Source organism: Aulonocara stuartgranti (assembly GCF_965226115.1).
Source record: "Aulonocara stuartgranti genome assembly, chromosome: 9".
Classification (NCBI taxonomy): Eukaryota; Metazoa; Chordata; class Actinopteri; order Cichliformes; family Cichlidae; genus Aulonocara; species Aulonocara stuartgranti.
Window position 1 is genome coordinate 22,757,809 of NC_138960.1, and position 26,057 is coordinate 22,783,865.

General features: G+C 42.3%; 1 protein-coding gene across 11 annotated transcripts in view; it reads right to left on the minus strand.

Annotated features, from left to right (window-relative positions):
- Positions 1 to 8,976: 8,976 nt before the first annotated feature.
- malrd1 (MAM and LDL receptor class A domain containing 1) overlaps positions 8,977 to 26,057 on the minus strand; it is a 99,233-nt gene continuing 82,152 nt past the window's right edge. For 10 of the 11 annotated variants that reach the window (XM_082546905.1, XM_082546912.1, XM_082546909.1 and 7 more), the window contains 12 exons: positions 24,452 to 24,580; positions 24,183 to 24,344; positions 21,438 to 21,595; positions 18,685 to 18,886; positions 17,865 to 18,143; positions 15,379 to 15,504; positions 13,605 to 13,671; positions 11,031 to 11,122; positions 10,838 to 10,934; positions 10,674 to 10,734; positions 9,439 to 9,534; positions 8,977 to 9,333 (listed from right to left, as the gene is read on the minus strand). In XM_082546905.1, the coding sequence (XP_082403031.1) occupies positions 9,235 to 9,333; positions 9,439 to 9,534; positions 10,674 to 10,734; positions 10,838 to 10,934; positions 11,031 to 11,122; positions 13,605 to 13,671; positions 15,379 to 15,504; positions 17,865 to 18,143; positions 18,685 to 18,886; positions 21,438 to 21,595; positions 24,183 to 24,344; positions 24,452 to 24,580 (1,568 nt within the window). In that variant the 3' untranslated portion in view covers positions 8,977 to 9,234. Of the gene's footprint in view, positions 9,334 to 9,438; positions 9,535 to 10,673; positions 10,735 to 10,837; positions 10,935 to 11,030; positions 11,123 to 11,601; positions 12,155 to 13,604; positions 13,672 to 15,378; positions 15,505 to 17,864; positions 18,144 to 18,684; positions 18,887 to 21,437; positions 21,596 to 24,182; positions 24,345 to 24,451; positions 24,581 to 26,057 lie in introns of those variants that run through there. The other variant, XM_082546904.1, reaches the window with a different exon arrangement.

The following is a 26,057-nucleotide window of genomic DNA, read 5'->3' on the forward strand; positions in this document are numbered from 1 at the left end:
TATAAAGAAACCTAATTAAGCAAGCAGTAATGCATCGATGTACTGGACAGGTCGACATTTACTGCATATCAGAATAACGGTGTAATCGGTTGTACAAGGTACATAAAACTCCTCTTTCAAGTCATAATTAAGCTTTACTGTACAACACAGGAGGCAGTTAAAGTGTAGATTAAACTCTTTCAGTGCTTCTAAACCACAAGAGATCCAATCAGAAAAAGCCCGCTAGTGTCTTCATTCCTCAGCCGTCTGTGGATGCAGACCTGGAGGTTTTTCTGGAAACTCAATGATGAACGGTCAGGATGGCCCCCTGGGCTCATCGCCATCCACTCCTACTGAGAAGAAACAGACAATTTCCTCTGCACTCAGCCAGAGAGGATGAGAGAACCAATTCTGAGCCATCTTTATAAGGGAAAGAGATAAATTTCACCTTGACCTGACAGGGTTACTTGGTACCTCAAGCCCACAATTGCAGTGAGAGACAAATCTAGGATAACAGCCCAGGAGGAGAGAGCTCGGAAATGTCTGAACAGGTATGCAAATGATGCACAAGTCAGCTGGTGTTTTGACAGAAAGTGTCCTCCAAGGCTATCACAGGAACTCTGCAGGAACATTTTCACTGTGTAGGCCTCTCGAAGCGGAGAGGTACACAAACAAAACGGGTGACCTCTAGATGGACTCTGCTTGGTGATTAGCAAAAGTGTGACAACAATGGCCCCGGTGAGAAAAGCTGACTAACGTTGCTTCAGCAACAACACAAGGACAAAGGCTGGTGGCGTGTAGCAGCTCTCCTGCGCGCTATTGAAAAGCGCAAATAACGAAAGTACCAGAGAGATGCTTGCCCCGGACAAAAAAAAGAGATAGCTGCACATTCCCTGTCAGCAGGCCCTCGTATGAGAGTGCGAGGCAAGGCAAGTAGAAGGCAGATTTGTTTGCGCGAGCATGTGGTGGCATGTTAGTAGGAAAGGTTTTTGTGTAGGGCATTGATTGTTGTCATGTCAGGTCAAAAGTCAGCAGAGTGAGACAAATAAACGTTGATGGAGAGGCCGTGAAAAGGCTGAGCTGGTGATGTTTGTGATTCAGAGGGAGATGGAGGTGCATTTGTGTGGCTTGTTGGGGAAAAGCAAGTAATATAAATGTCAGTAATGATACATCTAATGCATAACTTTAACATCTTTTTAACTCAAAATTCTGAATTTGTATAGTTTCTGCATAATTAGTGAGGAAAATGAAACAGTAATTAGGGCAATTACTTATGTAAGCTATAACGGCTATAGAAGCCACATGTTAAAATGCTAACACAGCACTTTGCCTTTGGAGCAGCCTATCTACAATTACTGACTAATACAAATTAGTGATTAAAAAGTGATTAAACTGTCCAACAGTTAATATTGCACATTAAAATCAATACATTAATCTTTGGAGGTGTTTCTGCATCTGTTTTTTCTTCTCAGCTATGATAGTAAGCATTAATTTAGCCATTTTTTTCCTGTCATGATTAAGTCTGTCACCTCATTAGTTATTTGTAAAATAATTCACCCGATGTGGACTAATAATAAAAACTGATACTCTTTGATTAATGAAGTAATTACAGCTAAGGATCAATAGGTTAAACTGGTTTTGGGGCAAGGGTACCTAGACCTGGTTCTTAGAGTACGCTTGGGGAGTGTGATTGTGTGTACAGTGTCTCTTTGTGTCTGTCTCCACGTTGGGTGAGTGTTGAGTAATTGCATATGAGAGCATGAGGGTGGGAATGGACGTTTGTGTCTGTGTGTGCCTGTATGTCTGTGTCTATATGTAGGTTGGGTACCAGACGCCACCTCTCTGGGGACATCTCAGGCCCTCCAAGGTATGGAGGCCTATCTCCCCCCACCACCACTTCCCCTGCCAGTGGCAGACGCCCTCAGACATCGGTGCGTTGGTGGTTCTTGGTGTCCAGGGGTGGGCGTCCAGGTACACACCGGCTCACTCCTTGGTGGCTGCTTGTCGGGGCCTGGAGCCTGGGGCTCGCTCGGGCCACTTTGGGGGTGGGGTGCCCTCAACCTCTCGGCCTGGGGCTCGGTCACTCTGGCACAGCTGGCTGTCGGCGGAGCTCACGGGCACGTCACTGCAACCCCCCCGGCTTCTGCTCCACGGCTGCTGAGTGACCCCTCATCTGGGACTCTCCTCAGCTCTTTCTGGGACAGTGGTGCGGCTGCCCCTCTGTTGGTCTTCCTTGGTCTCTTGTGTTCTGAGGGCCTCTGGATGTCTGGAGTCTTGATCTCCTCTATACCTGCTTCATGCCCTGGAGGACGGGGCTGTGGCCCCCCCACACCCTCTAGCAGATCATTACATGAAGGAACTTTTTAAATACAAGCGCGTCCATGCTCACAGGTGTACACACGGGTGCTCACACACACAAACTACACCCTTTTTGGCTCCTACCTCAAAGCACACTGTGTTCTGTTGATCTTACGTGCTGCACAATAATGTTTAATATTTAGTATTTACTGTTATATTCCCATATATCATCGTGATGTTGTTTATTATGTTGCTCTTTTTTCTTTCTCAACAGGTGATCCAGATGATTGATATACGGTATGTATTTTTTGTTTGCTTATTTTGTTGGTTTTTGTTTTTTGCCCTTGTGCCTCTTCCCCACTGTTTTTCTTTCTCCCCTTTCTTTTCCCCAGTCAAGTCTGTCCCTAGCAAACGAAAATAAAATAAAATAAAGAATAAAAGGTGAATCAAATAGACCATTACAGCAAGGCTGGGATTGTCCATTTGGTAAAGTATATCCGTTGGGCATCTTTCTTCGCCTTTAGACAATAATTCTGATGGCAAAAGAGCCAAACGGGACAGGCAAAAAAAAAAAAAAAAGGAAAAGAAAAAAAGGTTAAACTGGTTTTAGTTTCTAGCAAAGGCAATCCATAGCTATTTTTTGCAGGCTAGCTGTCACTCGATATCCTCCGTTAGCCTCACTTGGACAGGCTGTGTTCATGGACTGGATTTATTATTTCTGTACACAGTACAATATATTGAAATCTGAAATTTAATGCAAAGGTGTCACAGTCCGCTGTGACGGACCGAGTGGAGAATGCGTGTAATGGACCCAGGTGCGTACACGAGTGAGCAGACGGGAGTGAGCTTTAACAGAAGGCGAGCCTTTAATATGGCTGAAAACAAGGTGTACAAATACAGCAGGGATAACGTGGCTAAACAGAAACCTGAACTGGGAACAAACGATGGTGAGGCTATGGCTTGGAAGACAACAGACCAGGCATGGAAACACGGAGGGTGGGAACACAGCTGACACAGATAAACATAACAAGACATGGCAGGAGTAAACAACACTGACGGGAGACTGTCAAAGTAAAACAGGAAGTACACAGAGGTGCAAACAGGAGGAGAGAGAGAGCACGGGCATAGTGGGCTGGGGAAACATGGAATGAAACACGAGGGGAGATGAGGGCTCACAGATACATAGAGGGGCACACAGGGGATAAAAGTCACAAGGGGAAGTCAAATAAGGAACAACATAACAGGACAACTCAGGAAACATGACCTAAATAAGGAACGAAATACAAAAATACAAGAAACTAAGAATACTGGGCCCACATGGCCCAGGACCATGACACAAAGGTAAAGGTTCAATATGCAAAAATATGTGATTTTTTTGTTTACTAATATCAAAAATTTCAGGAGCTCTTGCTTTTTACATGCAGTTTCTGAAATCATTTTTGGTCAAGAGTTCAGTCGCATTCACAAATCACAGAGTACAATCAGGGATATCAAATTATCTATTTGCCATCTCTTAAACTAGTTTCCACTTATACGTGTCTTTAGTCAATTTCAATTTTTTATATAAAGAAATTTTACATTCCTGTGGCATAATTTCTGTCGGCATGCCTAAACGTCTCATAGCATTCACAATATGTTTAAATCTTTTATCATTTCTACTATTTAGTCTCAGTCTGGTAGTTAGACTGACTGCTGCTTCATTAAGTCAGGGATCAATATCTGTTGGCCTTTCTAAACAAATGCTTTTTAGTTAGAGATTAAAATTTTGAAAGAAATAGCCAGTATGTTTAGCTTTTCTTTTCTTTTGCTGTTTTAAATTAGTAAGTAATACAATGAGTAAATAAATTCTGCATCGGCATGACATAACAGCCTGTAGTCACTGGGGACCAAACCCCTGTTGTGCTTCTTTGGCTCTGAAGGGCAGAAGAGTGTGCTATAGTAAAGGCTGATCCAGAAGCCACCTACAGACTCAGCAAAGACTCTGCGCTGATGGAGAACAAGACTAAACAGTAACGACAATGGAGACTGCGGTCATATAAAGTCTAAATTCAAATTCAAATTCAAATTTTTATTTTATTTGTCACGTACACAGTCATACACAGTACGATATGTAGTGAAATGCTTGGACAACTGCTCGTGACCTAAAGAAAACAAAAAAGGAAAAGGCTATGAATAAGATAGGAAATAAATATGAAAAATTAAAAAGGGTAAATTTAACTAGGAAGGAATAAAATATAAATTAAGGTTAAAAATGAAATAATTGTACAACACAAATTAGAATGAAGGGTAAATTTAACTGGGAAGAATAAGATAAAGATAAATATATAAATTAAAGTTGAAAATAAAATAACTGTACAACAAAATACACAATACACAATATAGAACTATATAAGAATGTATGAAGAAATCTAAATATAAATAAATATATACACAATAACAGCAGCTGTACAAGTATTAACCGGAAATGAAGAATATAGTGACCAGTGTTGTGCAAAACCAAAGTCCAGAAAGTCCAGTGTGTGTGTAAGAACCATATGTGTGGGTCAGTACTGTGTGGTGGTGTGATTGAGAGACCGTATCGCCTGCGGGAAGAAGCTCCTCCTCAGTCTCTCTGTGTTGGTCTTCAGGGAGCGGAATCGCTTTCCTGACCTCAACAGAGAGAACAGTCTGTTGTTGGGATGGCTGAGGTCCTTCACGATCTTCCTGGCCTTGGTCCAGCACCGCCTGCTGTAGATTGAGTGCAGGTCAGGGAGCTCGGAGCGGATGGTGCGCTCAGCTGACCGCACAACCCTCTGTAGAGCTCGTCTGTCCTGCATGGTGCTGTTCCCGAACCAGGTTAAGATGTTTCCCGCCAGGATGCTCTCTATGGTGCACGAGTAAAAGTTCCTGAGCACCTTGGAGGGCAGTTGGAAGTCTCTCAAGCGTCTGAGGTGGTAGAGACGCTGTCGGGCCTTTTTCACCACGGTGTTGATGTGACAGGACCATGACAGGTCCTGCGTGATGTGAACTCCGAGGTATCTGAAGCTGTCCACTCTCTCCACTGGGCACTCGTTGATGACGGGGGTCTGGTAGTTCCTCTCCTGCTTAGTGCTGAAGTCCACTATCAGCTCCTTTGTCTTACTGACGTTTAGAAGGAGGTTGTTCCTCTGGCACCAGTTCTCCAGATTCCTAATCTCCTTCAGGTAGGCTGTCTCGTTGTTATCAGAGATCAGGCCCACCACGACGGTGTCGTCAGCAAACTTGATGATGGTGGTGGAGCTGGTAGTGGCCACACAGTCATATGTGTACAAAGAGTACAGCAGGGGGCTCAGAACACACCCCTGGGGGGCTCCAGTGCTGAGAGTGGTGGAGGCTGAGACATGTCCGCCCATCCTTACTGCCTGTGGTCTGCCAGTTAGGAAGTTGGAGATCCACTGACACATAGATGAGCTGAGTCCCAGATGCTCCAGCTTGGTGGTGAGTGTGGAGGGAATTATGGTGTTAAATGCAGAGCTGTAGTCTATGAAGAGCATTTTAACATAATTCCCCCTTCTAGTGTCCAAGTGAGTGAGTGATGTGTGGAGGAGATGAGAGATGGCATCGTCTGTGGAACGATTTGGACGGTAAGCGAACTGTAGTGGGTCCAGTGTGTCTGGTAGTGAAGAAATGATGAAGTCTCTGACCAGGCGTTCAAAGCACTTCATCACTACTGAGGTGAGGGCTACAGGGCGATAATCATTGAGAGAAGCAGGGTGGGGTTTCTTCGGGACAGGAACAATGATGGACTCTTTGAAGCATGTGGGGATCACCGACTGAGATAAAGAGATGTTGAATATCTCAGTGAACACAGGAGCTAGCTGGTATGCGCAGTCTCTTAGGATACGACCTGGGATGCCGTCTGGTCCTGCTGCTTTCCTGGTGTTCACTCTCTTGAAGGCTCTCCTTACTTCATGCTCGGAGATGACGAGCACGTTTCCGGTGCTGGCAGTATCTTCCTGTCTGCAGCCGTTAGCGCCGCTAACACTAGCATTGTTGGAGACCTTAGCTGCAGCCTCGAAGCGAGCATAGAAAGTGTTCAGCTCGTCTGCCAGAGTCACGGCCGCGTTCGTCATACCGGTTGTTGGTGCTTTATAGTCCGTTATTGTCCTTAGTCCCCGCCACAGGCTCCTAGAGTCACTCTGTTGGAGTTGTGACTCTAGTTTCCTCCCGTAGCGCTGCTTCGCCTCTTTCACCGCCCTCCGCACGTTATATGACGCGGCTTTGTACGGGTCCATGTCCCCCGTCATGAGTCCCGTGTTGTAGGCAGCGGTGCGGGATCTCAGAGCGTTGCGGATGGTTTTATCCACCCACGGCTTCTGGTTGGGAAACGTTGTGATAGTCTTTGTCTCCACGGTATCATCCGCTAGTTTCCCGATGAATCCCACAACCGCTTCCGTAAACACGTTGACGTCATCGTCGGAGCTGTTTCTGAACATGCCCCAGTCTGCGTCATCGAGTGCGTCCTGTAACGCGGCCACCGATTGATCCGTCCAGCGCGCGACCTTCCTCTGAACCGGAACTTCCTGTTTTAGCCTTTGTTTGTATTTTGGCATGAGGAAGATGGCGGCGTGATCAGATTTGCCAAACGGGGGGCGGGATTGTGCCTTGTAGCCGTAAAAATGAAAGACTCATAATTTGAACCAGTACGAAGGGGTGGGAGTTTGTTTTGATGGGCTTAGACTGAGTGCAAAGGCTCAGAGTACTCTGGCTGTGGTTACCAACACATATACCTGACAACTGCACTGGCTTTAGAGGTATGTACATCATCGCTCAAATTCCTCATAAAAGCTGCCATAAGAAAATTACAAAATGCAAACTTTAAAAAATAAAACCTTGAAAAAAACAAGTATTTTGTCAGCCTATTAAGTCTGTAGTCATGAAAATATAAATGAGAGGGTATTAAAGAAAGTCACTGACATTTATATTATTTGTATTTTTGAAAAGACAAGCTCTCCTACAGTCATGCCCATACGTTAGATTAAACAATCTGTTACCCGGAAGTGCGCTAAGCTAGGGTAACCGCATGTTTAACAGCAAGCTGCCTACATGCTTTCTTCAGCATGCTCGCTGTACATGTCCTGATCTTGTAAATCAAAGTGATGACTGTCAAATACGACAAGACTATTTATGATGGCACACGTAAAGAAAGCAAACCTGAGCTCTCATCAGATTTATAACTGGACCGGATATCTATGATCCAGCTGTCCTGTGTTGGTTAATGCAGAGAGTTAGAGATTCACTTCACACCACACACACAGCAGCCAGAGAACGACAACTTGCAATGGATTTTAATTTGCAAATAAAGCAGGGCCAAACTATTTTATTTGCACTTGTGAGGATTTAAAAAGATCAGTAATGAACTCGGGACTCCAGCCTGTTGGAGGCTGTTGTTCAGCAGAGCATTTTAATTCAGTCAACTGAATGTGTTCTGCTTTTGCCAACATGAAAAAAAAAAAACTTTAATCACCATTCACAACCCGTTCTAAGACTTAGAGTTACAGCAATTTAAAAAAAGAATATTTTTAACTGTCTCTGCATACTTGAGACTTTTTAATGGAATAGATTAACATGACAATGACTGAAGTTATCTACTTTCTTGCCACGATTTTGGGGAGAGGATCATGACTACTCATATCTTTGCAGGAAAGACAAAGCTGTGGTCGGTTAAATTTCAATTATGTTTCTTTATAATAGTACCGAGTCACAATAGTTGCTTTCTATTGTAAGGTAAAGACCCTACAATAACACAGAAACCCAATATTCAAACGACTCCCTTTGGGGAAGCACTTGGCGACAGTGGGAAAGAAGAACTCCCTTTAAACAGGAACAAACCTCCCAGCATAACCAGGCTCAGACAAGGGAAAGCCATCTGCTGCAATTCGTTGGGGATGAGGAGAGGAAAACAGGATAAAAGACACGTAGCAGTTACCTTTTAAATGTAGGTTTTTTTTGTTTTTTTTTACAGTTTGGCTTTTGTACAGATTAAAAAATATATATCTAACACAGTGTTAGGTTAACCTCATTCCACAACCCCTGAAATCAGCTGACAACAGCTCAACTCAGTGCCAAAACATATCAACTGATGGTTACCTCCTACATCTACAGTGTTGTCTCTTATAGGGAATACTTTTGAAAAGGGCTGGGGGGGGGCACTGTTGACTCCCAGCAGAAGGTCCTGGGTTCGAATTCAGGCTGGATGCCTGCTGCTTTCCAGGTACACCAGCTTTGTGTCACAATCTAAACGGGGGTTGATTGGCAATTATAAATTGTCTGTGGGAATGGTTGTCTGTCTCTCCGTGTTAGGCCAGTTAAAATGGATTATCCAGGGTGTCATGCCTTTGGCTCTGTGACAGCTGGGATAGTCTCCAGCCATCCCACAACACAGAATTACCGGATGGTTGAAGCCTGGATAAGCAAAGGATGATGAATGAAATAACCTGAGTTTTATACTAAGCAGATAAGCAGCAGATATGCTAACCATTAAAGTCAGGTTAAGCCTCCGGCATTATCCGCTATTTTAATTGGGCCAATATGCAAGTCTTATTGATCTTCTCATTGAAGTCTCACCAAGAGAGTTTGGTGTCCGTAGAGCAGAACTCCTGTGGATAAATACGCAGTGCTGTTTAGTCATATTTATGTGCATGTCTTAGATTGAACAATCAATTATTCTGTGGGCTTTAAACCTTTATTTAAACATATAAGTATCACATGAAGTCGAGCTGGTATCGTGAAATATATCCATGTCACCGCGTTTGCATCCTCTCCCCCACTCTGGACTTGAGTGCAGTGGGTCAAGACGAACTCCTCAAGAGTGTGTACGCACAATTCACAATTCAGTCTCCATGTTTTCTGCATCTCGATGGTTTTGTTGCAATGCTCTTAGTTGGCATTTACCCCAAAAAATATCTTTAAAAAAAATAAATGTGATGTCCGTTGTTTTTATGCATCAGAAGTTTTGCTGTCAGCCTCATTATGATTAGGGGGGTAAGGGTACATGGGGTTGGAGAAGGACAGCTTGGCATCTTTCCAGTTCAGACCCTGTATGTATGAATACGCACAAAAAAAGACATATCATTTCCTGTGTGCTGATTTCTGCACAGGAAATTAGAGTGAATGCCAAAAGGCTGTGTACAGACACCATACCTCTACCTCCTTCCTCCACGGGTAGACACTGATGGAAAGCCCGTGACCATCACTCCTCCTGGGGTTCACACTGGGACAGCCGCCCGCTCTTTCATCCTGAGGTAACGAAAATCATGTACATGGGTTTAAAATGAGATGAGGCTTAATGTGCGAGAGTGCATGAAATGCAAGCGCAATTAAAATCAAATTGCCTTGTTATGTGTACATAATTACAACTTTAACCTCCATAAAATATTTCATCGTCTTGCAGAGGTGGAATAATCACCGACTGTTTCCACTGCTGTGTAAGTGCTGAAGCGGATCTGTCATGGATATACTGGTTTGGCGCTACAACGCTCTACTTAAAATTGCCAGTAAGAAAAATGAGTGTAGTTAAACACATTTTGTGTGCTGTGCTTGTGTGTTTTCAACATGCACTTTAATAATGTACTGATTAGAATTCATCGACATAAATTCTTTTCTCGTGTACATGAAGATGAAAAATGGCTCATAAAATGATGACGAAACTGTACATGAAAGGTTTGTGATCACACATTCATTTGTGTTTATGTATTATAACTCTTACAAACATGCCACATGCACAGAGCAAAGTTTTAATCCAGAGTCATCAGAGCAATGAAACATCACTCTGACTTGTATTACTCGGTGACACGCCCGTGTAGCTAAGAACAAAGTGTGTTTGTGTGTGTCTCTCATTCCATTATCCAAATGGAAGAGCTGTGCTTGCATCATGTCCTACGCTTGGCTCTTTCTCATTAATAGCAGGAATAATAGCAGAGATCAAAATTGCAGGAAACAAAACACACAGTGGGCGGACAATAATATGAGCGCCCGTGTAAGGTAATGCAAGCCAGTGAAGAAGCAGTTTCTAAAGCCTTTCATCATGTGATCTTGATTAAATTGGATATTTTTGGCATCGCAGCTTGTGCTGTTGCATTTGATCAGATTATATAGTTCGGTTATTGTGTCTACCTGCTGTATAGGCACTATAGTGTGTACATACAACACTCGGAGAAATACAAACTCATAGCGACACACAAACTGCAAAATCAATGATCCTAAATCAAAAATCTAATTTTGCAGAAAGGCTTCTGGCGAGCACCTTCTGACTTCTTCTAAAATTAAATCCACTTATTGAACAAATGTGAGAACAATGGTAGAAATATTTGATTTGTGTGGCTGAGAAACTTAATGTTACTCAAAACATGACTGATTGGACATTTCTGTCTGCTGACCTCTGCTTTCCAGTCAAAATTTGGGTTATCCATCACCCCGTAGTCCGTCAGGTTGGGCTTTCTGTGGAGCCGGCAGACAAACTCATCAACACATTTATCATGAACATAATCGTTACACGAAGGATCAGCAGTGAAACAGCAGAACGAATGCAGCTCCAACTCACATTAAGTGGCACTTTCTCTTGCGCAGAGCCAGAACACACACAGCGACTCCGAGTACGAGCAGCAGCAGCCCGATGCCGATGCCAACGTACACAGGAACTGCAGTGACATTAACGGGGTAAGTAAGGATGCAGTAATTACACTCAGGCGAGTCATTTTAATAGAGGTGAGAGAAGAGGTGGGCTTCTTTATTACCCATCTGCGTGTCCTCTGGTTTCGGGGAAGACGTGGAGAGGGATGGTTTCTCTCTGACATGGCAACGGTTTCCTGTCCATCCCGGCTGACAGCTGTGACCACGCAAGGAAAAACAAACGAAAGATGAGACACGGATGCTGAAACCATATGTCTTGTTTTATGTAGCACCGTTTTGTGATCACATGATGAGGAGTCTGACTCAAATGTGCTTCCCAAATGTGAGTCTCTACTGGCCCAAAGATAAGAGGAATAAATGAACACAATATGCTTGTTTTATGATCTCCATCATGCTCTTTTCTTTTAATAATCCAGCACAACAACATGTTTTATAATCAGATTTTGGGTTGGAGGCCCTGAGCTACACTTTAAGAACCACTGCATACCTGTATATGTCTTTATATTTCTTGTCTTTAATGAAGCAACTAGTGGCACTGTCATCCATTACTAATGAACTGCACATGCACATATACATATAACACTTAATTAAATAGACATAGATCAAACCTTTGGTAAGAACAGGATAAGACTTTGAAGCTACATAAAATCAAATACTAAAACAAAAGAAGTATAATCCTGACAGTTTCTATTAAGCTTATTGAACATACGCGTCTTTTCCATCTTGACAAAAAGTGCAAGGTTTATCTGCTGGACATCAAGCATGGAAACACAGGCTAATTGCGAATTGTTTGGCCGGTCTGTGGAGCTGCATCTGGAAAGAAAGTAAGTTCCTCTTTTTCAAATCTAAGACTCTGCTCCAAGTCAACATCTGTTCAGTATCAGCTTGATTTCAGAGCAACATTGACCTTCTAATTCGAAACACACAGCTCTCAGCAAAGCCAGACTGAGTCATTATCATTCAGAGGGGGTCAGCGTGCATATTGTGCGACTGTCTAGCCGTGGCAGTGGGCTGCTCCTGGCCTGGTTCCCTGGTGGATCCTGCTCAGCAGAGTGGAGGAACGTGAGGCAAATACTGAGCCAGAGGTGCTGGCCATGAGTTCTGCTACAGCAGGGCTGTTATCAATGCTGGAACAGCTTCAGGAAGTCCATACCACACTGCAGTGTGAATGACGGCGGTAAGGTCCTCTTACATAATGAGAGGAGGCGGTGGTGGTGGTGGCGCTGCACTGAGGAATGTTGGACGGGGACATGAATAGGAAAGGGGAATCAAACACAGGAGGACTAAATGAGGGAATGAGGCAGCATTTCTGAGACAAAAAGCATTAACAAAAAAATCTTTTGACATAAAGCAGGAAGGAAAAGGAAGAAGAGGTGTCTGGAGAAACAGATGAAATGCTCCCTTCTCCTTTTTGCTCGCTGGGCAGGCGTGTGGGTGCACTTGATTGACAGCAGCTGAGCTCTGTCAGTGAAATTGGACACAAAGTAAACAAATTTGCGGTAGTGCCCACATGTCACGGGCAGACAGCTTGTTAGCAGTACTGAAAAGCAAAGACCACACCAGCATCTAACCTGTCTGGACTGATACCTGCGGGTACATTTATATTCTGTACGTGTCGCCGAGCCTACAAACCGACATTAGCAGCTCGCTTTTTGTCAGGATGTGCACGACAAGACGTGCGTTCATCTTTGCAAGTTAGATAAGAAGCAGACAAGCCAGTATGGGCTACTTAGCATTCAAAGTGTGCAGCTCTTGTGCAGCAGTTCCAGCTTCCTGTAAAAATGGTTTAAAAGGAAGTGAAGTTGTTGAAAACCAAAATTTGGATTAATCCAGTTTCTCAGTTTTGTCTTAACAAGAGATTTCCATCACAAATTCATATCATGCAGGAATTTAATTTCAATTGAAGGTGTTGCTTTTCTAATAACGTGAGATTTATTGGGTTGTTGACATGGCGTGCAGTTAGTCATGTGACTTTAGGGAAGGTGTATCCACCCCGCTGCATGATTCACATTCATGTGTTGGAGAATTTAACCTTTGGTGAAAAGAGAATGGGGGAAATGTGAATCTCCCAGAAAGGCTTCACTGGTGCATAATGATGTTAGCAGATCCAGCACCAAGTCTTATAATTGCATTCTTTCTTTTATAATGAAAAATCTCATTGGAGACATTCCAAGCTGCTGATGCAGACAGCTAGATTCACGGGCTTAATAAAAAAAAAACCTCCAACAGAGTGTCTGTCTTGAATGTGTTTTTGAAAGGTAGACGGCTGTATTATGCTGGCAGGTTAATCTGATGCATGGCTTTTTGGGGGTCTACCCGCTATAGCTATTCTTAGTGGTGACCACGATTAAATATTGACCAGGAGAACCTTTCAGAGATTCCCAGGAAACACTATGCTGCGGTTAAATGAAGGAAGAACCATCCTGCTTAATCTGCAGGGGATAAGCAGATTCCCACATGCTTCACGGAGCATGTCTTTTCCAAGGAAAGCAACAAGACTGATGGGATTTCCATGTTTTAGAGCTCACAGACAGATAAAGGATGAGAGGGGGAGTGGGAAGAACAGACAAGATACTTATCTTTCTTTTGTGCATCTTAATGAATGTGACTGAGTTTGTGTATTAGTCTGCTTATAGATGCATGTTTGTGTGTGTGTGTCTGGGTGAAGTTCAGCTTACATGCAAACAGGCCCCTGTGTCATCACATGGCATGAGCCGTGATACATGCAATACATCGGAGGACATTCTGCAAATGAAGAAAGGAAAATGCAGCATCACCACACGTTGTACGAAGAAGGCAGGATACTCAAATCCTCCCTGTACTCTGTCAGTAGCCACCATCTCTCTCCTCATCTGACAGGAAACAGACATGTGGCTGTTCAGAAGATGAAATCAGTCAAATATGTTGGGGGGGGGGGGGGGGGGGGGGGTACTGTTGAGTGTCATCCATTAACCTCTGCAGAGAGCATGAGCAGTTAAGAGACCATGCATTCCAGCCACTTAAAGTGAGTATGTTTTCAAAAATAAAGACACCGATGGCTTTTATTTACTAGTAAATGTCAGACAATCATTTGCTTTTAGTTCATGTGTCAGTTATTCAAGGTAGGTCACTCCAAACATCTTAGAGTTTTTATGAGGTCTTTTCAAGGTGCATCAGAGAAAGAGAGTGATCCCTAAGTGCCATCTTTCTTCTTCTTCTTGTGGCTGTGATAAATAAAGTTGCCCACATGATTTTTATCTGAAGGAAGCACCAACTTCACGTCTGGTGTTGAGCCAAGACTGTGCTGGCATATCTAAAATACTCCAGTCTTTTCAATTTGCTTTCCACCACAGTGCACGTCATTAATGTGGCCAGTGTCTTCCCTTAGTTGTGTCTGAACATTACAGTAAAACTGTTTTGGAAGAAATGTCTTTTGTGTTGAACACTGAGGAATCTTTGACTTAAAATAGCCGTTTGGTCTCTGAGTAATAGCTGAAGGACTGATTCTCATCTGTACCGATGTCCATGGTGAAAGAGGAGTCCGGTGGTGCCAGTGTCCGGCAGCCTCGCCTCTGTCAGTGTGCCCCTGGGTGGCTGTAGCTACAATGTAACTTGCCATCACCAGTGTTTGAATGGGTGGATGACTGGGTGTGTAAAGCGCTTTGGGGTCCTTAGGGACTAGTAAAGCGCTGTACAAATACAGACCATTTACTTTAGCATGCTTTTTTCCCCTCGCCCACCTAATCTATCTGATGATGACTGCTCCTGCCTCCATAGGTTGGATGAGGGTTATTAGGGTTGCCTTTTAAATAATCATCATGCTGGAAATACCATTATGAAACCCTGAAGTGCTGCTCAGCCCTTGATAAAGTGACTTTGGCTTGGCAGCAAATGCAGGCGGAATGGGAGGTTTGGGCTTATTTCTCAAAGATGCAGGAAAGCAGAGGTTTTAATGGATCACATTTTGGCAGCTTGCAGTAACACCGTAAGGTGTGCTTTGAAGACTAAACAGCCAGACCTGAAAATGTCCTGAGAGTCCCTCGAAATGGGCAAATATGAGTGAAGTACTGGAAGCACTTAAGGGAAAACTGACTCATGAGTGGGCAATATATAGAGAAAAAAGGCAAAGGTATGTGCTAAATTAAATGTGAAAATACTTTAAAAGATTACTTTTTCGTAAATGGATACAAAGAAAAGACGTGTCATTCGAATCAAAGCAAATTGAGATGTAACAGCACATTGGAAGTAAATGTCACAGTGATTGACATCAAAGCTTTAAAAGAAGCTAAATTAAAGCATGAAGTGACTAATGAAAGTAGAGACATTTGATCACAGCTAAATGCACAGACAGACGTGACACAGAGGTGGTAGAAATGACACTTTAGAGTAAGTGCAACCTGCGACATGTCAGGAAATCATACAACAGGGCTACAGTTAATGGCAAAAAAGGGTAAGGTAATAAAAGCGTGTTACCATGGCAGCTGGATTCATCTGAGTGGAATGGCAGGCAGTCGACAAAATGGTCACAACGGCTCTGAAATGGGATACAGCTAGACGAACTTTCACACACCAGTTCTCCCAGCTTACACTGGAGCCAAGCTGGTGGAAAAAATGAGGAAATATGAAGAGGGTGAGTGTTAAATTCACAGACTATAATGAGTGTATCGTAATTATAGTAGGAGAAGTGCACTGCTCACTGCCTTTTTAAAGCATTTTAAGGAGATATTCTACAAGCAATTGCACAAAATATTCAAAAAGTCCAGCTTCTAACTCCCAAAACTTTCATTTCTTCTTAGATATAAACTGTATCGACAGGCTCCGTACAACTAATGCTGTCAATCAAATACACAGTCAAATTCACTTTATCAAAGGAACATATTTTAACACAACAAACACTAACCAAGGCCCATATAAACGTAACACACACTAAAATAATCAAGTAGTTCACTGAGAGTGTTGGGATTTAAAAGCATGGACTGAGACCACACTGAGACCACACCAGCAACTCAACAGGCCTTCATAGTACCCACAGTGATCCTCACTCACACATCCTGTTATACATCTTCGATTACTGCGTTTACCCCAGTGCAGATGAGGTGTCTGAAATTCAACCTATGGTGCTAAAAACTAAATAAAAAATGATTAAACAGGGTCTTTAATCTGTATGCAGTACCCACTATAACCTGCTCTGTTTAAGTAAGAACTAAGTATAGCACCAGTAAACCTTTACCTTTGGTAGAACATAATATCTATAGCTCACATCTACACTTATGACCTGTAACCACATGAGCACCCCTCATCAGTCACCCCTCATTTCTTTACATTTATCTTCAAAGAAGTCAGACTTTTCATTTTTAAAGTGGTCTAGAGCAATAATCTTGTAAGCTTTCTAAAGGTCTTTACATTTTTTATGGACATTAGCTGCTTTTTCACACATTTGAGTTTTTCTAACTTTTTTTCCTAACCATTTTTAAGGAAGTGAAGTGGGGAAAAAAGCTGAGGTATGCCAAATTACACAAGAACTGGACTGAAAATCAGCATCACTGAACTTCCTGATTTAAATAATTGTCAACATATAAGGAGGAGGTCAGAAGAAGGTATCTCTATCATGGTTTAGGGCTGCACTTCAGTCAGTGGTCTTGAGGATCTTGTCAAAACTAAGAGCTCATAAAGGCAGAAAGTTAGCACAGATATTTGATCCCACATGTCTGATTAGCAACAGGTTCATTTTTCAGCAGGACAATGACTCCAAATGCACAGCTAATGCAGTAAAAGCACACCTGGGTGAAAAAACACACAGTGGAACAGTATTGGTCATGGATTGGCCTCCCCAGAACAGACCTCAACGTTAATGAAGCAGTGTGAGGTCATCTTGATGGAGAACAGGACAAAAGGCAGGAACTTATAAAGAAGAGCTTTAAGTCTATTTCAAGAAGTCTGGAGAACTATTCCTGAAGATTACTTAAAGAAACTACAAGAAATCTTGTCTGAGAGAGGTCAGCCTGTTAGGTAGAATAAAGGTGGTCATACAAAATACTGACTTTAAGCTTGTTAGACTCTTACAAACTATATTTTTGTCCTATATTTTGCATTTCCATGTATGTTTGCAGATATTTCAATAAATTTCTGACCATTTCCCATATATATACATATAAGAAATGAGGGGTGGCCGAAGAATTTTGCACAGTACTGTAGATAAAGCTGGAGGGGGGGGGGGGGTGAACTTTTTCAGCTTTTGAAGTGGAGCATGCTGCAAATGAGACATATTGCTTTAGACTCTTGGAGGAAACCAGAGGACCCAAAGAAAACCCACGTAGGCAAACTAAACACAGGAAGAGCCCAAGATGGTTCAAACACAAAGCCACAAAGCTGACAGGACTAACCACTGCATCAAGGTGCTACCCACGACACTAAGATGGAAATTTAATGGAAAATGTGATAACCTCTTATAAATCTGAGGTTTAATGGCTTATCATTTTATGTGGAAACAGCTTTACTATATATACTGTGACCCCATTGCATTTTTTGCCGTTTGCTTTAGACATTAAGATTTTATCCCAACACTTTTTATATTGTACCTGTTTTTAAAAATCTCAAAGATGTTACATTGGATGATGACACTGGATGATGAAACTGAGAAAACAGTCATTGTCATTACAGTTTAAAGGGACTATTTATTCAGTGGACAGTAGTTCCAGTGAAAGCAGTGAGGTTTGTGGATTGTCCACAAGTTGTTTTTGGTAAACACGTGTGATTTTTTGAACTATTAAGCTCTATCAGAAACATGTTTAGGGGAATTTGCGAGAGGTTTTCATCTCATCTGTTACTTATTAAACATGAATTCATGGGATCTTGTCTAAATATGGGTCAAACTGCCAATTATTTCCTTTTTTGCTAGCAGTGCACTTCAGTTTTCCAGCCATTCATCCTCAGTGAAAAATGAAGAGGTGCTAACTTACGGCAGCTGTATTCATCCTCTCCTGTGGGACAGTCAACGACTCCATCGCAGCGCATTATGGACGGGAGGCAGTTATGATCTGAACACTGAAAATAACCAAGAGGACAAAGGACCTGAGGAGGAAGAGTTCCGGGTACAACAGTGGGACAATGCTCTTCATCAGACTTATCAGCACAGTCGGGCTCCGTGTCACACAACCAGCTCTCTGGGATACACTGGAAGGAGTATGCACACTGAAACTGGTTCACACCACAAGTCAGTGGCTGAGGAGTCACAGGTTCTGAGGTGGAAAATCACAGTGGAGAGATGCATGCAAAAGGGTTAAATAAACTTGATTTTCAGTCAAATACAGTAAAAATCCCCCATTGATAAATCCCAGGATTGTTTTTGAAAGTATGTTAATGTTTTTTTTTGAGACCACAGAGGCTTCGTCAGAAAGCCAGTGAAAGAAACAGTTTGGGGTGGTGGGAGGACAGAATGGTGAGGGTGAGGAAACAACACAATATAAATGTAATTGCTTTTCCTCCCCATTGCCCTCCATGCTGTCCCTTGGCATTGACCCATTCTCTGCATTGAATTCATATGGACCTACAGGGCAACAGGCTCCATTAACTCACTACACTTTCCCCGAGGGTTCACACTATTTATATGGAAACTGAGGAGACGAGCATAGATGTTGGAGGACAGGGAAAAATTGGGAAATGGGAGAATGTGAAAACTGGAGGAAATGAAATGAAAAATGAGAAGGGTGCTAGAAGGATAGGAAATAAGGAAAAACTAAATAGAAGGGCAAAGAAGGCGAAAAACTTTCAGGTCTTTACCTCCAACTATACACTCTGCAGTGTAGGAAATGTCATCCAGGGCGATGTCTGTCCACATGTCTCCACCCACCTGGGCCTCAAAGGTCACTCTGAAGGGTACCGTGCTGGACACGATGACATTAGCGTATGTCCACTGTCTGCCATGGTTTCCAGTGGCTGCCCACATCAACAGACGGGTACCGCTGGGTCCAATAGTAAAGACCTGGTGAGGTCAGGTGGCACAAAGTGACATTTCCATTTGATGTGTAACAATATGTTTGAGTGAGAACATGTATCATCACCATACAAAATTTATTATAATCAAACAAACAACATAAAAAAAGTTTCTTTTTCAGTCTTTAAACATTTTTCCTTCAGTGGTGACAGGGTGTTTACACATCACCGTTACGTGCAATAGAAGTATGTGCATTCTTTGCTTAAATAAAACCAGTAGAAATGCAGTGTAGAAAAACAAACAATTGGAGTACTAGTAATAGAAGCGCTATAAAGCTTCAGTGTTTCCGTGTGTCATACTTTATGCATTTACGTGCAACATGTACATAAAAGATGTCTGTAGCCACTGTGATGTTACTGAGGGCCTCAGTCATGCAGGTCTTAAGACCAGTCTGCAAACCTCTAAAAACCTCTGGTCACAAGGGAAAAAACTGTATTCCCCAACTGGTTGGCAAGTGATTGCTGGAGGTTGCTAGCTGTTGCCAGGTAAAATTGGTCTCAAAAAGTGTGCTGCATCAAAAAACTCCAGATTATTTGTACTTCTCTCACTGCAGCCAGCTTAGGCTCCAGTCATAGGCCATCCTCTTGAAAATGGAATTGAAACATCCTCTGGTTCAATTCAATTTTATTTACATAGCGCCAAATCACAACAGCAGTTTTATATTGTGAGGTAAGACCCAACAATAATACAAAATGGTTGTTAGGTTAAATGCATATTCTCCTATCATTTAACAAGTGGTTGTTGGCAGATTGCTGTGGTTGCTGGTTGTTTTCAGACTTGTCTGCAAACACTCACAAACTAACTATGGAGCTGTAGTGAAAAGTGTGGCATAAGCTGGAAAATGTTGGCTCTCCGAGTAAAAGTAGTGCTTTTCTGTTAACAAACTACAGATAATCTTCACACACTGCTAGCAACCAAAGCAACTGAGAGGAGGTTTCCATTGGAGCACTCCAAATACAGGCCATTTTTTGTGACCAGTTTCACATGACAACTGAGACCAGCATCGGACAACCAATTGCCAACCGGTCAGGAAATACAACCTTCTCCCCTAGCGATTGCTGGTTTCCAGGGGGTCGCCAATCGGTCACTAACTTTAGGACTGTGTGGCTGGAGCCTAACTTATTTATGAGGTTCTGATTTGAAACTTTAATCTGAGTTATTTGGCTACTGTCATCTTATGTTATTTTCCTTTATTTCTTCTTATTCTTTAAAATTTTAAATGAAATGAAATAAGTGAGTGATGGATCTGGCTGAGAAACTGAGGACACTCACTCTCATAGGGTAGCACCTTGACTACAAAGTCACATGCTGCTTAATCATCGTTAAATTACTCTAGATTGTAGCATAATTTTAAAATTGTTTTATGAAACAACTAACTAACAACTTGGAACACAGCTACACACACATATACAAAACCAAAGCAGTTGCTACCTGCTTGTCAATAAAAAAGACAGGTTTAAGGCACTTTACTGTTAGCTTTATTGAACATACCTTAATTTTACATTAACTTGTAAAGATGGAGAGACCTTTGTCTTTGTACACTTACAAAACTTGGCTGCCAAACTGATCCAAAACTAAAAACACCATCTCATCATTTTTTAAAATGTATTTTAAGATTTTATTGATTAGTACAAAGACCTGAATGGCCTCTTTTCCAGCTACATCTCTGATCTCTTATACACACACTGCACTTTAAGGTCCTCAGGCAGTGGTCTGTTTTGTGCTCCAGAGGTCTGGCTGAAAACTAAAGCATACAAAGCATGTTCAGTCAAGGCTTCTCCAACAGTCTGCTTGAGTAAATCAGGTCAGCTGAATCACTGACCTCCTTTGTATCGTCTCTTAAAACAGACTTTTATGGGAGAGTATTCCTTTGTTTAGTTGAGTTTCAATTTAAAAATACACTTTTCAATATCAGAGGTGTAGTGGAACAGAAGCAAAAAGAAGCACGAAATGGAAAAACTCAATTAAAGTACCGTAGAATATCCTTCCTTACAATACTTTCTGATGGCTTATTTCAAAAGTGGAAACTCTGAAGGTTTAATAGTTGTTTTTGATTAGCAATACAGTAATTTATGCATAATTTAGAGCTGTGAGTTTTTGAGTAGTTTTGTTTATAATTCATGTAGATTTCTTGTAAGCGCCTCATCTGTGGCTACGCATGGAGTACACTTCCTGTCTAAGTAGAGCTTTTAGCAAATGCTTATTGTTTGTTGTTTTGAAATTAACCCATTTAACAAAGAGACCTAAAAAGACATGAAAAGACTGATATGATAATGACGTTTGTAACCTGACATGCTTTGATGGATTATTTGCAGGAAGAAAGACGTTCATTCCCTCCTTTGGGTATCAGGTGACTGACAGTAAGCAGAGCAAAATATGTTGATAAGCTGAGTAAAAGAGGAAAGAAATCTCTGACAAATCCAAATTAAGCCTTCATTTTGGATCATTTCTTAGCAGGTGACAGTTAAAAAAAAAAAAAAAAAAAGCCTGATGCCCAAAAGCAGGAAACAGAAGAGAAATTTGTCTGAGATGAGGTCACCTTCAATGTTCCCATCCTATCAGAACCATGCATGAAGAACCAGAAGCGCAGGTGACACAGGCCGATGCTGGCAGGAAACGGACTCCTGGTTGTCACCTTGGCAACATCGCCCTCGTGCTGAATGGCTGAGTTTATATACAGGAAGTTCCCTCCACCACCTTTGGAGATAAACGCAGTACTTTACAATTGCAGAACATTTATGTAAGGCATGAGTAATATCTCAGTGCGATGAACGATGAAGCTGAAACGGCAAAGGTAAAGCCACAGCCAAACCCAGCTCAACCATCAAATTTCAGCTTTGCTGCAGGAAAGAAATCCAATAACCTTATTCTGCTGGTTCAAATATGCACGATATTTAGACGGAGGAAGGCTGTCGTTAAATGTATCCTGCAGCCAAAAGCTGCAGAGAGCTTCTTCAGCTCGGCTAGGCTTGGAGATGAGACAGCATGTGTGCGGTGCCAGAACAAAGTGGGAGTTTTCCACATGAGTTAAGGGGGATTTAAGGCCATCACAATCCACAGTGCACAAAAAAACCTGCTCACACCCACAACACAGATTCCGCTGCGGTGAATCAAATCATAAAAGTCAAAACAAAGTCTGTGCATCTATCCAGGCAGAGCTCGTTTTCCAAGAACGTGTACACGCATGTGCTCCATTACCTGATCCTATAACGACAGGATATTTGCAGAGTCATGCCTTTGTCCATGTGTTTTTAAGCTGTAAGATCACGAGTCCATCCAGCCCATCATTCATCCTTCCGATCAATAACCTCAAATGACCGATCAGGAATAGCAACCTAGTGACAGCCAGTACAAGGTGGAGTTACAGCTGCAACTCAGAAGACAACAGCTGGTTCATTGAGTGCACTGTCACCCATGAAAAATGCTGCTTTGTCCTCAGCATTATGGCTCTCATGTGGCATGCAGGGACAAAATAGCTGCTGCTGTGTGTGTTTCTTTACCTCCTTACTTTCTCCTTAACAGTTTTCACCCGTGCGCTCCACTCATGCTGCTTGTCGTCCTCATTTCAAACTGGTCCGTCATCATTCAAGGCCTTAAATAAAAAGGGCGTGCTTGGAGAAGCCACTCGCTCATTTTCTCTACCCCTTACACAGCCTGAGACAGGAGTGAGCAATTGGTACAATTTTATGTTGCTCATGTCTTCAGAAACAATAGCTGCTAACTGTGCTGTAGCAGACAGATCTGTGGACGTGCACTCATGCACATCTGTGCACAAGGGGATGGAGGAGAGGGGAGAGTTCCAGTTTAATCTTGGAGAGATGCTAAAGTGTATATTTACCAGTTTACTCATATTTAAACTTGCTCACATACAGCAATAACTGATTTAATCCCTGGGTAACAGCATATCAGTACACAAGTTAATATTAATAGTAGATGCCTGAATACATAAATGCACTGAGTTGCTGAAATGTGATTGGCTGATTAGATATTTGCATTAATAAGCAGTCGAGCAGGTGTAGTCAACAAATGTATTTTCAGCTGGTGAGTTATTGATGCCTTGAAGTCTTACGGAAATTTTGATTAACATTGCTTCGCATAAATGTGGGTAATTGTTGCCAAAGTGTCGTTACCTTTCAATTAATCAGTTTAAAAAACAATATTTGAAGCAGCTTTGCTTCATATGATAAGCAGGAATGCTGTTAAGCTCAGTTTGACTCAGACTGATATTGATCAGGAAGTATTTTTAACCCTGCCTTCATGTCGGTGTCACACAGTCCTATTTTCCAGCTGTCAAGTTGTAATTACAAAGGCGCTGCCAGAGAGCTGAAAACATGGATGGTGTCAGGAGAATGCAGATGTTGTCTGCTCCTAATTTTGAGAAATTGTTTGTTTTTTCTGCCAGTGTTATTAACAGGAACAAACTAGGAGGCTGGCAGAAGCATCCGATCCGAAGATGCTCATATTGTAATTCTGGGTATCATGTAAGTGACACAAGGATGGAGGATTTTTTCAGACAAAGCCAAACATGAGGAAAACAGAATAAAACTACCCCTCGGTGGGCTTTTCTATAGACTTTTTGGATAATTAAAGGAAATAAGTTCAGGGAAAATCAGTTTATGATACATTATCATAAACTATCAATCGTGGCTCAAGAGTTGGGAGCTCGCCTTGTAATTGGAAGGTTGCCGGTTCGAGCCCCGGCTTGGACAGTCTCGGTCGTTGTGTCCTTGGGCAAGACACTTCACCCCTTGCCTACTGGTGGTGGTCAGAGGGCCCGGTGGCGCCAGTGTCCGGCAGCCTCACCTCTGTCAGTGCGCCCCAGGGTGGCTGTGGCTACAATGTAGCTTGCCATCACCAGTGTGTGAATGGGTGGATGACTGGATATGTAAAGCGCTTTGGGGTCCTTAGGGACTAGTAAAGCGCTATATAAATACAGGCCATTTACCATTTACCATTATTTGTTCAGTAAGATGATGCTCAAAAATTCTACTTTTATGAACCTCGACGCATAAATGGAACAACTTTTGTGTAGTTGGTTAGCGAGCGCCTTCTGTGGGTTACATAAAAGAACTTAAAAATACATTAGTGGAGTACTTCTATGTATTTTATGCCGTAAAACAACACATTGTGCTAATTTCAGACCTTATTGCAGCCAACCACCCAAAAAGCCATTATAAAAACCTTCGACTTACTTTGAGAAAAGGAAAGCAGAAGTAAAAGCACATTTTTCTTGTTGTGTATGGTCATATTTTTGGTAAGATTTTAGCAGAGAGCAGCTGCAGACCTTGGCTGTGGTCGGTGATAGGTCCAGCCCCTGGTGTCTCAGTACTGGAACCAATCCTCCAATCAAAGTCATCATCAGGGTCTTGAGAAAGTTGGCATCTCTCTTTCCACTGGTCTCCCTCCATGTTGAAGCTACAAGCACCTGGCAAGCTAATTATTTTGTCTGCCAGAAAGAAAGAAATTGAAAGATGAAAGGAAAGAGTTTGCAGTCCTGTTTCAAAGTTGTCCTTCTGCTCTCCAAGAAGGGACCTATTTATCATTTCTACTCACCGCAGTCAGCTTCGTCCGATTCATCAGCACAGTCGGCCTTGCCGTCGCACACCAGGTGGGACTCAATGCAGTGGCCGCTGCGACACACAAAATCTGTGGGCGCAGGACATTCAACGGCCTCCACAGTGGCTAAAACACACAGATAATTACAATGAATAATCATAATTTCTATTATTCCTCAACAATTTCATCCCCATTTTCTAATCCAGACAAATTAAATCTGACATGAAATAAAATGCTGTGATGAACAATTTATTAATAAAACACAGACTTCCTGTGCTCAGCACCAAAGAACAGCAGCGGAGAAGAAGGTAAACAAAAGCAGACAAAGGCCTGTCAGGGAAATCAAAGCCCCCTTCCTCCTGCACCGCCTTGTTTGAGATGGAACAGAGAGCAAGGAAAACAAATCAGGTGGATCACAGACAGCACACACACACATTAGCCACGTCTGTGCAGATGTGTGTGTGTGTGCGTGGTTAAACTTCAAAGGCAGCGACATTAAATGATGAGTGAAATGAGGAAAGAGTTGAATTTCATTCCGGGAGGTCAGTGGGGTTAAAACCCATCATATAATAAACTGAAAATCCATTTTAGCGAGCACTCAAAGTTGATGGAAGTTGTCTGTCTGTGTCATTTGGCTTTGGACAGACAATTTGTCTGCTTGTGTGTCTGCAGTCTGTTTTGATCTATGCCTCCGCTTAGATCTGCAGGTCAGTATTTATGTTCTCCTGTGTGTGTTTGTTTATACGTGTGCACTGGAGATGGAGATGGAAAAGAGTCGGCAGAGCAGGAAACATCCCCCCTGGTGCCCAGCCTTGTGCCAGGTCCTGTTTAATGTACAACATCTGTCTCAAACATAAATATCAAACGGCGTCTGTCAGCGACTGTCGTCCCAAAGACAATCAAACTCTCCTCTCGCTTCGAGACCCAACAGTTCTGCCTTTCTTTTTCTCTGAGTGTGCCGGCGGCAGAATCAATTTCATACTCCAAACTATCAGCTGGAAAGATCATAAAATAATTTCACAGCATAGTTATATCGCGCTTATGAAGCTTATTGGAAGAATACTTTGATAAAACGAAAGCAGAGAGGAAGGCTAGAGAGAAACTGAAAACAATTGAATCCACTTTGTGAAATTCAGGCTGAAATCTTTTTTAGTTTTTATTTTCTCAACCACTCTAACTGCTGGAATTATTTATTTTGTTGCGTTAAGGCACCTGGGTTGGTGCGGGTTTACATCATGCATTGCTTTACTTTAATCTCACATTTACAAAGAGACTGATTCATGGGTCCAGCTTCTTTTAAAGGCGAGATTACGGCTATTCTCCAGACTTCAGCAAACATGAGCCGCTATGAACACAAAGTTAATAAAAGACATTTTCCTCATGCTTTTAAAAGTTTAGTTGAATTGAAGCTGCTTTTTAAATTTAAGAAGCAATAAGAAAGATTTGCACTGCCACTGTGCACAAAGCGACGGTAATATATGTGCAGGGGTTTGCAGAGCGCCAGCGAGCCTGTGATTACTTTACCAGGTGGTGAGATTTCCAGCTTTTGAAACTTTTCCTCTCCACTGCTCCTTTTTTTTAGGACAATGAAATTTAAAGACCC